The 16,576-nt window shown below is 34.4% G+C and overlaps 1 protein-coding gene across 10 annotated transcripts in view; it reads left to right on the top strand.

Annotated features, from left to right (window-relative positions):
- Positions 1 to 3,302: 3,302 nt before the first annotated feature.
- Positions 3,303 to 16,576, top strand: part of LOC100252573 (ubiquitin C-terminal hydrolase 12) — a 45,299-nt gene continuing 32,025 nt past the window's right edge. For 6 of the 10 annotated variants that reach the window (XM_059742324.1, XM_059742322.1, XM_019224394.2 and 3 more), the window contains exons 1-9: positions 3,364 to 3,531; positions 3,721 to 3,784; positions 4,270 to 4,417; positions 4,530 to 4,687; positions 7,079 to 7,344; positions 7,431 to 7,649; positions 7,744 to 7,852; positions 7,940 to 8,055; positions 8,386 to 8,484. In XM_059742324.1, coding sequence (XP_059598307.1) covers positions 3,502 to 3,531; positions 3,721 to 3,784; positions 4,270 to 4,417; positions 4,530 to 4,687; positions 7,079 to 7,344; positions 7,431 to 7,649; positions 7,744 to 7,852; positions 7,940 to 8,055; positions 8,386 to 8,484 — 1,209 coding nt within the window. In that variant the 5' untranslated portion in view covers positions 3,364 to 3,501. Of the gene's footprint in view, positions 3,532 to 3,720; positions 3,785 to 4,269; positions 4,418 to 4,529; positions 4,688 to 7,078; positions 7,345 to 7,430; positions 7,650 to 7,743; positions 7,853 to 7,939; positions 8,056 to 8,385; positions 8,485 to 16,576 lie in introns of all 10 variants that reach the window. The other 4 variants (XM_059742323.1, XM_059742321.1, XM_010660585.3 and 1 more) reach the window with 2 other exon arrangements.

Genomic DNA, 16,576 nt, shown 5'->3' with positions numbered 1-16,576 from the left:
AACTTATTATTTTTTATTTATTTTGATAATTACATTTTAATAATTAAAATTTTTATTTATATTTTTATTTAATTTGAAGACAATTTATCTTGGCGGCAATTATGTTTTAGGGGCAAATAAAATTGATAATTGGCCTAAGGTCCACAAAACATGTAAAATTCAACCTAAAGGTTGATAATGATTTATACTTAAGTTAAATGATATGACTTTCTTATATTGTCAAAAATATCCAAAGGAAATGGAAATGGTATAAAATGAATATATGATATGTGACTATATTGTATCATTTAGGATGCACCATACTTGTTATATATTTTTTTAAAGTTTATTTCAGTCAAATCTTTTTTTCTAGTCTTATCCCAATTTTCTGGTTCTCCTCCAACTTTTCCTACTAAGTTCGTTTGGAATTCTCAAGTCCCTTTCAAAGTCAAGTCATTTGTCCTCATTGCAATTTATTTTTTAAAAGGATAAAAATAAATAAATTAAACCATGTAAAATTTTGATTTGAAAAGTTTATTTCAATATGTAACTTTAAATTATTTTTCAAAATATAATTTAAAATAAAAATATTAAAATTATTTTTTAAATAATTTTAACATGATTTTTTATTTTATATAATAACAATATATATCATATGAAAATTCTAAAATATATGCAAAAAAATCTTTAAAAAAAATGTTATAGATTTCTTTCATTTCAAATATATGAAAATTAAATTTAAAAAATGCTATTATTTATAATAGGAGAATAAAAATAAAACTAAAAATAAATTTAAATTATAAAAAATATTTGTTTTTACTAAAATTTAACTTATTCAATTATAAAATATAAAAATTAAATTAAATTAAAAAGGTATAACTAAAAGTCTATTTTTTTGCATTTTAAATTTTTTTAAATAAAGAATAAATGAAAAATATTAAAATGATTTTAGAAAAAAAAAATTAAAAAGTGAAATAAATATGACACTCAGATATCAAAAGAGGAGAGTAGAAACAAAAGGAAAGCATCTATAAAAGTCAATAATAAAAAGAATGAAATGAATAAGCACATTTAATTTCCTAATTTTCTTTTACGTATTTTTGTCTTTTGTATTTTATATCATAACATCAATTATGTTAAATATGTAGATTTTTTATTTAATTGATCCTAAATTTTATTTTAATTATGTTGATTAATAATAATATGTTACTTTTACTTAATAAAAAAAGTTAAATATTTTGATTTTTTAATCCGGTCATCTAAAACTCCTTTGCATTTTCTTTCAAATATATGAAAATTACATTTTAAAAATGCTATTATAAACAATAGGAAAGTAAAAAATTAAATTAAATTATAAAAAACATTTGTTTTTGCTTAAAATTTAACTTATTCAATTATAAAATATAAAAATTAAATTAAATTAGAAAAATAAAAAATTAAAAAGATATAACTAAAAGTCTATTTTTTTTAAATAAAAAATAAGAGTTGGTAAATATTGACAGCAGAGGGGTAACTCAGGTTGATGAATATAATAGGAAAATTACAAGAGAAAATTTTTTGAATTCACTATCTCACTCTCTTTTTTGCACTCTTTAAGCTTTCTCTCGAACTCCTTCTAAACTCTTCCTGATGAAGAAAGTTGAGGCTCTATTTATAGGCTAGGCTTCGGACTTGAGATTTTCTTCATTTTTGAAAATTTTGAAATCCGTCACATGTATAAAACAGTTAGAGCCTTGGTGAATTATCTCTGCAGAAAAAGGTAAGAAAACTTTGCTCTTGTCAGATTAGTTTGGAAGAGAAATTATTCTCTTTCAAAAGGATAAAAATAAATAAATTAAACCATGTAAAATTTTGATTTGAAAAGTTTATTTTAATATGTAACTTTAAATTATTTTTCAAAATATAATTTAAAGTAAAAATATTAAAATTATTTTTTAAATAATTTTAACATGTTTTTTTATTTTATATAATAACAATATATATCATATGAAAATTCTAAAATATATGCAAAAGAAATCTTTAAAAAACTGTTATAGATTTCTTTCATTTCAAATATATGAAAATTAAATTTTAAAAATACTATTATTTATAATAGGAAAATAAGAATAAAACTAAAAATAAATTTAAATTATAAAAAATATTTGTTTTTACTAAAATTTAACTTATTCAATTATAAAATATAAAAATTAAATTAAATTAAAAAAATTAAAAAGATATAACTAAAAGTCTATTTTTTTGCTTTTTAATTTTTTTTAAATAAAGAATAAATGAAAAATATTAAAATGTTTTTAGGAAAAAATAAAATAAAAAGTGAAATAAATATGACACTCAGAGATCAAAAGAGGAGAGTAGAAACAAAAGGAAAACATCTATAAAAGTCAATAATAAAAAGAATGAAATGTATAAGCACATTTAATTTCCTAATTTTCTTTTACGTATTTTTGTCTTTTCTCTTTTATATCATAACATCAATTATGTTAAATATATAGATTTTTTATTTAATTGATCCTAAATTTTATTTTAATTATGTTGATTGATAATAATATGTTATTTTTACTGAATAGAAAAAGTTAAATATTTTGATTTTTTAATCCAGTCATCTAAAACTCCTTTGCATTTTCTTTCAAATATATGAAAATTACATTTTAAAAATGCTATTATTTATAATAGGAAAGTAAAAAATAAAATAAAATTATAAAAAACATTTGTTTTTGCTTAAAATTTAACTTATTCAACTATAAAATATAAAAATTAAATTAAATTAGAAAAATTAAAATTTAAAAAGATATAACTAAAAGTCTATTTTTTTCCTTTCTAATTTTTTAAAATAAAAAATAAACGAAAAACATTAAAATATTTTTAGAAAATAAATTAAAAAAGTGAAATAAATATGACACTAAAAATTCAAAAGAGGAGAGTAAAAACGAAAAGGAAAGAATCAAGTCAATAATACTACGGATGAAATGTATATGCTCATTTAATTTCCTAATTTCCTTTCAGGGTATTTTTGTCTTTTGTATTTCATATGCTAACATCAATTATATTAAATATGCAGATTTTTTTATTTAATTGATCCCGAATTCTATTTTAATTATGTTGATTGATATTAATATGTTATTTTTAATTCAATAGAAAAAATTAAATATTTTGAAATTTTTAATTCAAATAAGAGAAAGATAAATCATGGTGAAGTGTTGTGAAGGGTTTACAGAGAAAAGACGAACAAAAAGCAGAGGCGTCATTTACTTGCGGCCTACGGGAAGGGAATAGAGGAATAGGGGGAGTTATAAGAAAAGAGTGATAATTAAAGGGAAAAAAGAGGGCGGAAATAATTAAATAAATAAAAAATAAACAGGAGAAGTAAACAATGTATCCAATTACGTAATTCCGAAGATATCCCTGGACTCTGGCCCTTTTCTACACTTTCTCCTTCGTGTTTACGTTGCAAGGGCTGCTTCTCCCTGGCGCTCTCTCCAATTCCTGTCTCAGATTCGCCGATCGGACGGCCATTCTTGTCCGCCAATGACTCTCATGACTCCTCCGCCTTTGGATGTATCTACCACTTAACCTTCTTCAACTCTGCTCTTTCACTTTCTCTCAATTCGATCTTCATACTGTTGGCTTAGGGATTTCGATAATTCCCGAAATCGACCCCAATTTCATCCTTTCCTCTGGTCCATGGTTAGCTCCTAGGGTTACTTTCACCAGATCGGAGCTCTTATATTTCACCTTGTTTTGCAGCAGGAGGACGATGAGATGCTTGTTCCGCACACCGACTTCGCCGACGGTCCTCAGCCCATGGAAGGTACTGCTGCTGCTGCTTCTTCTTCTTATTCTCTTTTTTCTTCCTTTTTTGGTTCCCTAGAAAATGAAAGAAAGTGAAATCTTAAAAAAGAGAGGAAATCAAAATTTTGAGGTCGTCATGGTTTTGATTTAAGAAACAATTGCCTCCAAGGCAGTGGCTTTTCGTGTTTGGATGGCGGCAGAACTGAGCGACGCAAAAGAAAATCGAAATCAGGGTTTTGGGACTTGGGTTTGTGTTTTGGTACGTTGGTGTTTCATCACACTCAATACCACTCGGCCAAGTGCAAAGTGGTTGTATTGGGTTCAGTTGAGTGAAGATATTCTTTGTTGAATATAAAATACGAAATCTCTTTTGTTTTCCTTCGTTTTCTTGCAAGCAAACAGGGCACATTTATATCATTTTGGGGGTGGGCAATAGACTTTTTCTTCTTAATTGATTTGATTCTGAATTGGTTTTTTCGTTTTCTTATTTAATTTTACTTTCAGTGGCGCAGCCAGATACTGCTAGTGCAGTGGATGCGCAGACAGTGGAAGATCCCCCGTCGGCTAGGTTCACGTGGACAATTGAGAACTTTTCTAGGTTGAATACCAAGAAGCTCTACTCGGATGTGTTCTATGTTGGAGGCTACAAATGGTAGTTGGATCTAGTCCATTCATTATGTTTCTTTTGTATTTATTCTGGTTCTTGATTATGTTTGGTTTGCTTATTCTTTAAATTCCTTTTGCATTGCATTTGTCTTGGGCAGGAGGGTTCTTATTTTTCCCAAGGGGAACAACGTGGACCATTTGTCAATGTACTTAGATGTAGCTGATTCAGCAACCTTGCCATATGGATGGAGTAGATATGCTCAGTTCAGCTTGGCTGTGATCAATCAAATTCATAACAAGTTCACAATTAGGAAAGGTACCTTCTTTATCGTATTTATATCACCTTAGAATTGCATGCAGTAGCTTGTGTCTGTTAATACACATGGATTCATCATTAGGATAAAGTGCTTTACTGGTAAAATTTGTGATTCTATATTATGTGATTTTTTATGACTTGTAGGCACTTATCTCTATCAGTACTTTGGGGTATTGCACACATGTTGATGCAATATCCTTGTCCATTTGCCTGATATGTGTTTTGGCATTTACAAAAAAATCCGATTGTATTTCCTAAGATGAATTTTTCATGGTATAGCATTGGAGGGAATTATGAAACTTTTGACATTTTGACCTATTTGGGGGAGTTCTTAATATGACTTTAGCTTTCTTTCACACTCATTCTGGACAAAGCAACAGTGAATCTGATTTTACTAATAGAGAAGTATGAAATGAATGTAGGGTTGAAGGTTGAAGAATCCCACACAAATCAGAACATAACAAAACAAGGAAAATAGAAAGAAAAAAAATGGAGAAAGGAATAAATTAAAGCAGATAACTATTCTCCCTATTGAAATGAAGAATGTTTGCCCTTCTTTATGTAAAAAAATATGCCTTTATTTTTTCTTATTTTCACATCAGGTTAAACTCCAGTGTCAGGAAGTGAGCACTTCCTCCTTTTACTCACAGAAGAAACTTCTGTACACCAAGAATGTAGAAGAATTTCCTTAAATTTGCAGCAGTATTATTCTTGCTCTCCAGGGGATAGGTGTCCTAAGTGTCTAAGACCTTTGAAAAGAGCACAATGTATGCTTTAATGGAACTATACATGGCTACCTTCTTATAGAAGGCTAGAGAGTACTTTGGATTTTTAAGGATCCCTCCAACACAGCCAGATTTCCAAAAAGATCATCCCCAAATTTAAACTTGGCAATTTCTCTCAGAGGTGTGTGCTACAACCTGTGCACCATTTCTCTCCTTGCCTTGGTTAGGATCATGCACCTACTAGATCACTCTGCATAATGGTGAGAGTGTTGCCTACCATGTAGAAAGTTTTGGAATAGAAACCATAAATGAGTCAGGTATGAAGTTGAATCTCAACCTCATTTTGGGAAGGCCTCTTTATCTTTCAAAATGATGGTATTTCCCTCAGCTCTCATTATTCAAATAAAGCCTAAAAGACAGCTGATGAAGTCTTGTGCCTCAGCTTCTGTCAGACCACAATTTATGTGTCTACTCTACCTGATGCGTAGGTAACTGTAATTTTCTGTGTGACTTGGTCCACCTAATGCCTTAGGATGGGTTTGGTGCTTAGATAACAAAATGTACCGCATCTTTCACTCTTTGGAGCAAATTGTTGCCATTCGTTTCCGGCAGAGGAGGTTTAGGGCTCTTGGACAGCTTTTGCGGTGGGAGCATAAGGTTTTTGAAGGATAAGTGGTGTAGAGATGAACCTTTATGTGCTACTTTCCCTTCTTTATTTGTCATTGCTAATTTGAAGGAGGCATGAGTGGCAGATGTATTGAATCAACTAGATGAAGGGGGTTGCTAGAATCCTCCTTTCTCTAGGCCTACGAATGATTGAGAGGTGGAAAAGTGGAGTGGCTCCTTATGATACTGCAGGGAAGAGGGTGTATTGTGAAGAAGAAGATAGAGTGATTTAGATAGAGTCAAACGGTAAGTTTTCTATCAAAGACCTCTATACTATCTTAGAGCCAAGGAGTTTAGCATCTATCCCAATGAATTTTGTATGGAATTCATGGATGTTGCCAAAGGTGGGTTTTTTTTTGCTTGGAGGTCATGTGGTTAACTTTTAAAAGGAGAGGGTGGCTTCTTTTTTATTTTTTTATTTTTAATTAGAAACAAAATAGATATTGATAATAGTAAAGTTGAAGAGAAGGATGAGAGGTCCTACTCACAAAGAACAAAATCTGATCTAAGTAAGGCTATACTCCTCTACTGTACAAGGAGAAGTACTGAAAAAGGCATGTACAAAATATCTCAAAAACCAAAAGCATACTCTCTCAAATGTTATCCACCTCTTTCGAATTACAAACTGAAAGCCAACTAACTGAAGAGGGAGAGGAATATAAGATCGTTTGAAAATGAGCAATCTAATTGAAGGCTAAAATAAACTTGTCTTTGTGATCTTTGGTCATGAATTAAGATGTTTATAGATAATGGTCCTTTATCTTTAATTGACTTTGTTGATTGGTTGAGTTCTTATTGATGGTGGGTATAGTTTAGCCCCTTTATTCTTTTGGTTGTGCTTTTGGGTGACTGTTGTATACTTCCTGTGTACTTTGAGGCACCCTCTTTGGCGTGTTCTTTTATATAATGCTATTTTATTTTACCTATAAAACAATGTAACTTTCTGATGATTGATCATTTTCAATGCTTTGATGATTTAAAATCCTTATGCCTGCGGCAGATACACAACACCAGTTCAATGCACGTGAAAGTGATTGGGGATTCACTTCATTCATGCCTCTTGGTGAACTGTATGACCCTGCAAGAGGTTATCTTGTGAATGATACATGCATAGTTGAAGCTGATGTTGCTGTACGTAGGGTTATTGATTACTGGACTCATGACTCAAAGAAGGAGACTGGTTATGTTGGACTGAAGAACCAAGGAGCTACCTGTTACATGAATTCCCTTCTTCAGACACTCTACCATATTCCTTACTTCAGAAAGGTTGGGAAATTCTCTTTTTTCCTCCTTTACTTGTTTCATTGATATTATTTGCAAGAAAGCACTACATTTGGAACTGTGTATTTCAGGCTGTGTATCATATGCCGACAACTGAGAATGATATGCCATCAGGGAGTATCCCTCTGGCTTTGCAGAGTTTATTCTATAAGCTCCAATACAGTGACACTAGTGTAGCGACGAAAGAGTTGACAAAGTCTTTTGGGTGGGATACTTATGATTCTTTCATGCAGCATGACGTGCAAGAACTCAATAGGGTTCTTTGTGAAAAGCTTGAGGATAAAATGAAGGTATAGGCGCTTAACATTGCCACTTGTTGGACTTCAGTGCTTATAAGCAAGTTTGGGAAATCATTAAATTTGATTGTTATTTTTAATGGCTCAGGGAACTGTTGTGGAGGGTACTATACAGCAGTTATTTGAAGGGCACCATATGAACTATATTGAATGCATTAATGTGGACTATAAATCAACAAGAAAGGAATCATTTTATGGTATGTATTTCAGTTTTCATGGACTAGATTGTATTATCTGTGATAGATTGGTGGGTTTCACTTGTCTGTATACATATTTGGTTACAGATCTTCAGCTTGATGTCAAAGGCTGTCGCGATGTTTATGCTTCATTTGACAAGTATGTTGAGGTTGAACGTCTCGAGGGTGATAATAAGTATCATGCTGAAATCCATGGGCTACAGGTTAGTTGACACCAAAAACATTGCATCTTTAAATTTTTTCAACTTTGTATTATTTCCTGAGGAACTTAAACCAATGAAGCATACAATGGTTTTATCAGATTTTTAAATGGCTCAATTTATATCAGGAGAAATCTTGTTTTTGTCTGGGATTTCATCTTGTTTTCTTTCTTTTCTTTTATGCATTCTCTTCTGGGTTTCCTGAAACTGTGGTTAGTATTTATTCAGTTTGAAGTTAGTTGTCAAAGTCATAGAGTGAAGTCTCTCTCCAGCTTTGCTCAATTATTAGGTGGAAGATGGCTCTCAAAGCTATACTGTATTTGATCTTTCCAGGATGCCAGAAAAGGTGTTTTATTCATTGATTTTCCTCCTGTCCTTCAACTTCAGCTAAAACGGTTTGAGTATGATTTTATGCGGGATACTATGGTCAAGGTTAGTGATTTGAATATTTTTTTCATAGACTGTAAAATCATTTAGCAATTGAATACTTAATTCTCTGCCTTTATTATTTACTTCTATCTGCCTTGTATGACTTGGCCTATTTCATGATCATGATTACTAGCCTTGTACAGTGCACGCAAATAAGTTATATACAAAGCACCAAAAAAATGGTTCCAGTGTCATACACTGTTCATTTTATGTTTCTGTGCCTCTGCTCAGTTGTTCTTTCTTGTATTCCCCATTATAGCTAAATTAAGATTTTACTTAAGCCTTGGAGCATTTACTAAGTTAAGATAAGAAAATTACATATGGTTGCCACACATGATGTTGCAAGCTAGAATGGTGTTTAGTGTTGAGATTCTGCCATGTGCAGCACAAATCTTTCATGAGTGCCTAGCATATTCATAATATCCAAAAGAATGTCAATTACTTCTTTTCTTTATTTATTTTTATAGTTTTTAATGGAATGGAAAGCTACTTGAGTAGCATATTGCTTCTTCCATTCTTTGTTCCATATTTCATCCTTGGAGTTTTGTCTTTAGAGATGTTAAATTCTTTTAATGTTTGTATGTAGAATTTTTATTCTTTTCATATAGTTTTCAGGGGTTCTTAGTAGGAGAGGCTAGCCATGTAAATGGTGAAGTTTTCATGTTTTGGGAGAGAGTAGAGTGAATTGAGGGGTGTGAGAGTTTGTGAGTGTGGCAGTAACCTCTTGGTGGGTCTCTTAAGTGGTGAATTCTTCAAGAATCCTCAGAGGGAGAGATCCTTGTGGCATCCAAACCAAGGTACTCAAAGCATTCAATTTACTTAATAGTAGGGCAGCGTATGCACACCTTTGACGTGCAACAACCTGTTTTGGGCTCTTCAAGCCCTAATTCCTGACTCAGACATGCATGGAACATCTGGTGTTTTGTTATTAGGCAAAGTGTAGGAGATGGGCGTTACTCTTGGGGCAATTGAAACATCCTTATGTGATCACCCTTGAGGCTTTGGGGGAGGTAGCCACTGAAGACACCCTCTTGAAGGGGGAGAGTAGGTGGTTATCCTTCATCACTATCTTGGAAGGTGTTGATGTGGGTTATTGGAGTTGGTGAGGATGCAGTCACTGAAATATCTAGAGACATTAGCTTTGGGAACCATGTAGAGATGGAGTCATGTGAGACATTCTGTTGGTAACTCTGCATGGAGTGGAACCACTAATGCATGATGTATGGGTATGCCTTAATGTGTCGTTGGGCCTGCATGTCAAAATGGACATGTGGCTTATATTTATGGTTCACTTGTTAGCCACAGTACTAAACATTTATTTGTATTTATGTGATAAAGGAATTGAACAAACGTCTGGTTCCATATTGATGATCTGTTTGAATCCTCAAGATCATGCCATTGGGGGCAGCCTCTTTTGTTGGTATATATATTTTTTTTGATAGGTAAAAGAATGTATATTGAAATTAGAAGAAGCAGTCAAGTACACCAACGTACATAGGATGTATACAATGAGCACCAAAAGCAAGCCCTCCAAAAAGAGCACAAAAAACACTCTAGCCCTCAACAAGACCCCACCCACTCCACAAAATCAAACAAGGTCATCAAATCTACCCTTATATACATGCTAACCCAAAAAGAGAGATTACAAAGAAATGAAAGTTTTCACCATTGGTCATTGTGTTCCTAATCTTCAAAAGCTCTTTGATTTTGTTCCCTCTAGATTGTCCAAAAGATGCAAAGAGGAGCAGTTTTCCACACCTTTTTCCTTTTCTTCCTAATAGAGGTCAAGAACAGAATCCTCACTGAAGAGGGATCACTCATGCGATCCTAAATAAGGAAAACAATAGATGCCATGGAAGCCTTACTTTAGAGCAATGAAGTAAATGATCAATAGACTCCCCCTCCTGCTTACATAGCTAACATCTATTCACCAAGGGTCGCCCTCTCTTCAGGAGATTATCTAAAGTTAGCACTATTCCCTAATTAGTTTTCCATGCAAAAAATTTGACTTTGGAGGGTACCCATGAATTCCAAATAATGTTCTTTGGAAAGATGATCGCCCCACATCCAAAACTTCATAGAAAGATTTGACAAAAAATGATCCTTTCTGATCGTCTTTCCAAACCACCTTGTCATTATCGCCCCTTCTGACCAAATTCCCTCTCAACCTGGAGAGAAAAGTCACAACGATGTCCAACTCCCAATCATTAAAGTGCCTAGTGAAGCACGGGGTCTAGTATCCCATTCCTCTTGTGTCATCCCAAAAATCTGCCACCTAAGCCTTCTTGGACGCCGCTAAAGCATACAAAGAAGGGAAAGACAAGTACAAGGGTTCGTCCCTACACCATTTGTCTGTCCAGAACTTTACCCTTTTACCGTTACAAACTTCAAAGGAGGTTCTATTGAAGCAAAGATCCCACCCCTTCCTAATAGCTCTCTTGACACTAGCCCTATATCCACCTCTAACTTCACAAGGATGCCAACCCATTCATTCCTTCCCATATTTCCCTTTAATAATTTGCTTCTAAAAGACATTCCCATTAGAGACATATCTCCACCACCACTTAACAAGAAGGGCCTTATTTAGGAGAGAGAGACTTGTAATTCCCAACCCCCCTTTTCTCTTCTCTATGCAAACAGTTGACCAACTAACCAAATCAGACATTTTCTCTAGAGCCTCACCTCCTCAGAGAAAGTCCCTTTAAATCTTCTCTAATCTCAATCTAACCTTTCTAGGGATGCCAAACAAAGACATACAATATTGGCAAGCTCGATACATTACTTCTACCTTTAAGGCATGACTCAAGTGGTAAAGCGATGGGGAGGGTTTGTGGGAGGTTCCAAGTTCAAGTCTCAATGGGGACAACAATTTATCTATTAAAAAAGAAAAGCTTGATAAAGTACTTCTAATCAAAGTAAGTCTCCCTCCTTTAGAAATGTATTGTCTTCTCCACAACGATGGTTTTTGTAAAATTTTTCTTTCACAACATTTCATAATGCTTTAGATCTATAGGAGGCTCCCAAAGGTAATCCTAGATAAGTGGAAGGAAGTTTTCCTATCTTGCAACCCAATTTTGTAGCCAAATTATCTACATATGTACCCTTCCAAGTGGAATCAATTTCGCTTTTATCTAGATTGATTTTGAGCCTTGATAATGCCTCAAACTACATGAGCAACCAACTCAAATGAGTCATCTCCTCTTAGGAATCTTCACAGAGGACCATAGTGTCGTCTACAAATAAGAGATGGGACACCACCATTCCCCCTCCCTCCTCCCTCTAACCCTGAAACTAGACAAGTACCCCCCCCCCCCCCCCCCCCCCCCCCCCCCCCCCTCTTAGGCTCTCTCTATTAGGTGGCTTAAGACCTCCATGGCTAGAACAAACAAAAATGGGGACAAAGGATCCCCCTCTCTCAACCCCCTTGAATTTTGAAAGAAACCAAAAGGAGTTCCATTAACCAACACTAAAAACCTTGCTGTGGAAATGTACCATTGAATCCATCTAATCCATTTATGGCCAAAACCCATTTTTCCATAATTGCAAACAAAAAAACTCAATTGACATGGTCATATGCTTTTTCTATGTCCAACTTGCAAATGACACCATTGGAGTCGACCTTCAAGCTTGAGTCAATTGCTTCATTTGCTACAAGGGATGCATCTAAAATCTGTCTCCCCTCTACAAAAGCGTTCTAAAACTTAGAAACCACTTTTCTCACCACTTTAATCTATTTGCCAACACTTCGCCAAAAGTTTATAAAGACCCCCGACGAAACTTATTGGTCTAAAATCTTTCAAATCCTCTACACACCCCTTCTTTGGGATTAAATCCAAAAAGGTAGTATTTAAACTTTCAAACTTGCCATTGGCAAAGAAATTCGAAAAGAACCCCATCACCTTATCCTTAATGAAATCCCAACTAAATTGCCAAAAGGCCATAGTGGAGCCATTAGGGCCAAGAACTTTATCCCCACTTAAATTAGATGAGGCACTAAACACTTCCTCCTCTAAAAAAGCCCTCTCCAAGCCCAAAGCCTCCTGCTGATCCAAAGTCTTCAAATATATGCCACTAATGCTTAGCCCCCCCAATCACCAAAATCAGACAAAAGATGGTGAAAAGCCTGTGCCACTCCTTGCTTAATTTCTGATTCCTCTGTAAGCCACTCCCTGTCCGCCTTGATCTTGGCAAAAAAATTCCTCCACCTATGAACATTAGCCATTTGGTGCAAAAACCTGGTGTTCTTATCCCCCTCCTTCCACTAAATCTCCCTAGACTTTTGCCTCCACGAAACTTCCTAAAAAATTTCCCATTTGCGAAACTGTTCTTTTGCTGCCTGTCTAGCTACCTCCTCCTCCAGCAGTAAAGGAGATTCCATCTCTTTAGAGTCCCAAAAACCCACTTGCTTCAAAGCAAACTCTTTTTAGATAGCTATATGACCAAAAACTTCTTTGTTCCACACCTTCACTCTCACTTTCAATGCTTTCAGCTTAGAACTCAAAACAAAGCTAAAAGATCTCTTGCATCCAGCTCCAACCACCAACTCTTAAGCAAGTCTTTGAATCCCTCTACCTTCAACCACATATTCTCAAATGTGAATGGGGTTTTGCCACTTCTCACCCCTCCCTCATCTAGAAGAATTGGTGTATGATCTGAGACAGGCCTTGTCAGAGAGCATGGGAGCAGCCCGCTAAATGATTTTTACACTCTTTTGAGACCAAAAAGTGTTCCAAGCATGATAAAATTTTAAATTTTTTAATAGATTACACATTGACATAGAAATAGAGACATCTATACGCATATAGATGTGTGTAAATATATATATATACACCTTCACACAATGTACAATATGCGCCTAAAAGCTAATCAAGAAAAGAGAACAAAAAACCTCCCTCTCCTTATTGCAAGCTTAGCCAATCAACAATGCCTATCATGGATATTGATTGATGATTCATGTTTTTTTTTATTTTTTTTATAGGAAACGACAAAGGGATATATTGATAGAAAAAAGAAGTACAAGAGAAGGATGAGGAATCCTCCCACCAAAGAAAACTAAACTACAAGAATACAAAAACAAGAAAATACTCGGTAAAAACAAACAAACTCTCTAGATTAGACCAATCCTTTGGAATTGCACACCGGTAACTAGTCAAGTTGTAGCACATTAAGGGGAGTCCCCTTAAAAACCTTGGAACAAAAAGCTTAAAGAGAAGTAAGGAAATGAATAGAATCCAAAGATACTCTGAATTCCTTACTTTATCCTAAAAAATCATCGCATTTCTTTCTCGCCGCACAACCCAAATTAAAGCGATGCTCGCAGCTTGCCACAAAACTATCCCTCTCTTAGATAAACCAAAACCATTATAATTGATGGACAACATGTCGAAGATGCTCATCGGGGGAACCTAATCCATCTTGGCTAATTGAAATAATTTGTGCCACAACCCCATCGTCAAAGAGCAATGTAGGAAAAGATGATCTGTTGATTCTCCATGCTTCATGCACAGATTACAAATATCAGGATTAAGAGCTTTGTAGGGTCTTATCTCAAGAGTTATGTTTACTCCTTGCTTTTCTAGGCAAAAGATCCAGCTAGTCTTCAAGAAATTTATTGACCATGGGTTAATAGTTTCTAAAGCTTTGTGTCTTGAAAATTAAAGTGCTGTTGACCAGTTTTCTTAAGTTTAGCAAATAAAGGTCTGGCTTTCCTGCTGAGATTAGGAATATAATCTCTAGCATAGTTGAGTATTCCTAATGTTATGGGCTTCCTGAAGATAGCTGTTATCTTCATTATGATCTAAAGGAACTATAATAATGTTTCCTTCGTTCTCATAGGCTAAATCTTCTTCCGTTTTAAGAAGGTTTGACTTAAAAAGGCTGTCTGAGTATTCCTTTAACTCAGAGGGGCTATAATTGATGAGAAAAGAAGAATTATGAAGAATTCTCTTATTCATCTTCTTCTTCTTCATTATTGCTAGTATTAGCATCTAGCTGAGGAACGCTAGTGGCTTTGTAAGAAGTAATCCTCATAGAAGTGTTACCTGCTGAATTGGTATAATAACTTGCTTTTTCTGGAAGCAAATCATTTAACTGGGCTGGCTGGACAAATCTCTGGATATTCCATTCTTGTCTTGCAGCTTCTTCTGCTTTATATTCTTTGGGCATAATCATGCTTACAGAATTATCAGCGGCTAATTCATCAAACTTGTTGATGTTAATGAGGTATCTAACATTCGAATTCTTAGATACTTTCCCAACTATACCATAGCATACTAATAAATTATTGCCACCAATCCATGAATCATCATATCCTTTGGTGTCAATGCTAATTTTGACGTATTTTGCTGATACCAAATTGAAAAAAGGGGGGATACCTTTCTTCAGCTAATGGTAAGGCTGTAGACATTAAAAGCGGAAACAGTCTATCAGCTGAATCCATCAGTCACTAAGATTTCCTTCTATGAATCCTATTTCATCCCAATAGGTGCTAGTAGAGGCTGCTGTCTCTAACCATCCTAACCTTCTTAATCCTTCTAAGGTATAAGATCTATATTCTACTTCATCAGTGGATGCTCCAATGGCTTTAAGATCAGAGATAGAAATACGAAAATATTTCATAATCTCTTCTCGCTTGAAAATCTCATGCTTATACTTATGGAAAATAGATCGGTGCTGTCTAACTTCTCTAAGATAATCTTCATAATGAAAATTATTATAAGAAGAGGCTATTTCGGCTGTATAAATAAATTTTTGGATAGAATATCCACATAACCAGAGGCTGAGAGGCTCATAAGGAATAGAAGTCGTGGCTTCAAGGGGCAAAGTTTTGACTAAACAGGTTTCGGCTTTGAAATAGGAATGCAGAACTGTGCCAACTTGTGATTCTTGCAAATACATGCAAATAATTCCAATATATCTACCCTCATATCTTTGAAGTGTTTGGCTGCTGATATAATCTGCACACATGATTGCATATGAGTTTAAATTAATGAACTTGGTTGTTTTCCTAATGAAATTCGACTGAACTTCTTCTAGGCTAAGCATGGCTCAAGAATCTGACAGAGGTTTTTATCACACCTTGAAATATCTGGATAGAAGCTACTCTCACAGAGGTATAAAAAAGGATACTTCTTGCCCTAAACGCCTATCCGTCGGCTAAAAGCGGGCATTTTCTCCAAAACCAACAGAGAAATAGGAGGTAAAAACCATTTCATGATGCCTGACATAACAGATCTTAAGACCATAAAATAAGCTTAAAGAAGAGTCAAAATAGGGAAACAAACATATTTCATTAATTGAAATCATAAACACATTGTACATATAACATAAACAATCTTAAACACTTACAAACATATTGAGGAAAGATTCTTGAACAAAGAAGCTCCTCATGGAAGATAGCACACTTTGCTTCCTTATTTCTAGGCCTACTCCCTTTAAAATGGTTTTAGCTCTTCATTCTCACACACTTTCTCATATTTTTATTTTCTCCCCATTCTCTCACTATTCTCTATTCTATATTTGTAACAAAGAGGGAGGCTCCTTATATAGGAGAAGGCTTATATGCTACGCAAAGCATAAAGTAAACAAGCTGTAAAGTAGGGAATATATTCCTACTTTAATAAAAGGCTATCAGCTAGCAGCCAAGTGCTACCAAAAGCTAAAAAAAAAAAAGAATCTTTCTTTCTTTTTGGCTGGCTGAGGGGACCACAAAGGACTACATCACTTTATCTTGGTCGGTTTTCTTTTCTGAAGAATCTGGCTGTTCTGGCGGGGTTGGAACAGTCACATGGGAGACTGCTTTTGAAAGGCTGTTGATGTTAGGATGCTTTAGTGTCTCGAATTGCTGCATCATCATCAAATAGAATCTTTCCATCTTTTGTTCCATTTTGCTTTCCAGTTGTTCAATAATGGTGGTTGATGGAGGCTTTTCATCTTTTGCTGAAGAGGCTGATGTAGACGACTCATCTTTTTTGATAAGCATGCTTTCAGTTGGAAAAGCGGGTTGTTGAGCTGGCAACTGATGTGCTAGCACTTCTTTTTCTTTCTTTTTCATGGCAGGAGTATTGGGCTTGAGATAAAGCTTATCTTGAGAAAG

The sequence above is a fragment of the Vitis vinifera genome, chromosome 13 (assembly GCF_030704535.1).
Source record: "Vitis vinifera cultivar Pinot Noir 40024 chromosome 13, ASM3070453v1".
Taxonomy (NCBI): Eukaryota; Viridiplantae; Streptophyta; class Magnoliopsida; order Vitales; family Vitaceae; genus Vitis; species Vitis vinifera.
Note: the sequence above shows the minus strand (reverse complement) of the source record. Positions and strands in the feature narration are given on the sequence as shown.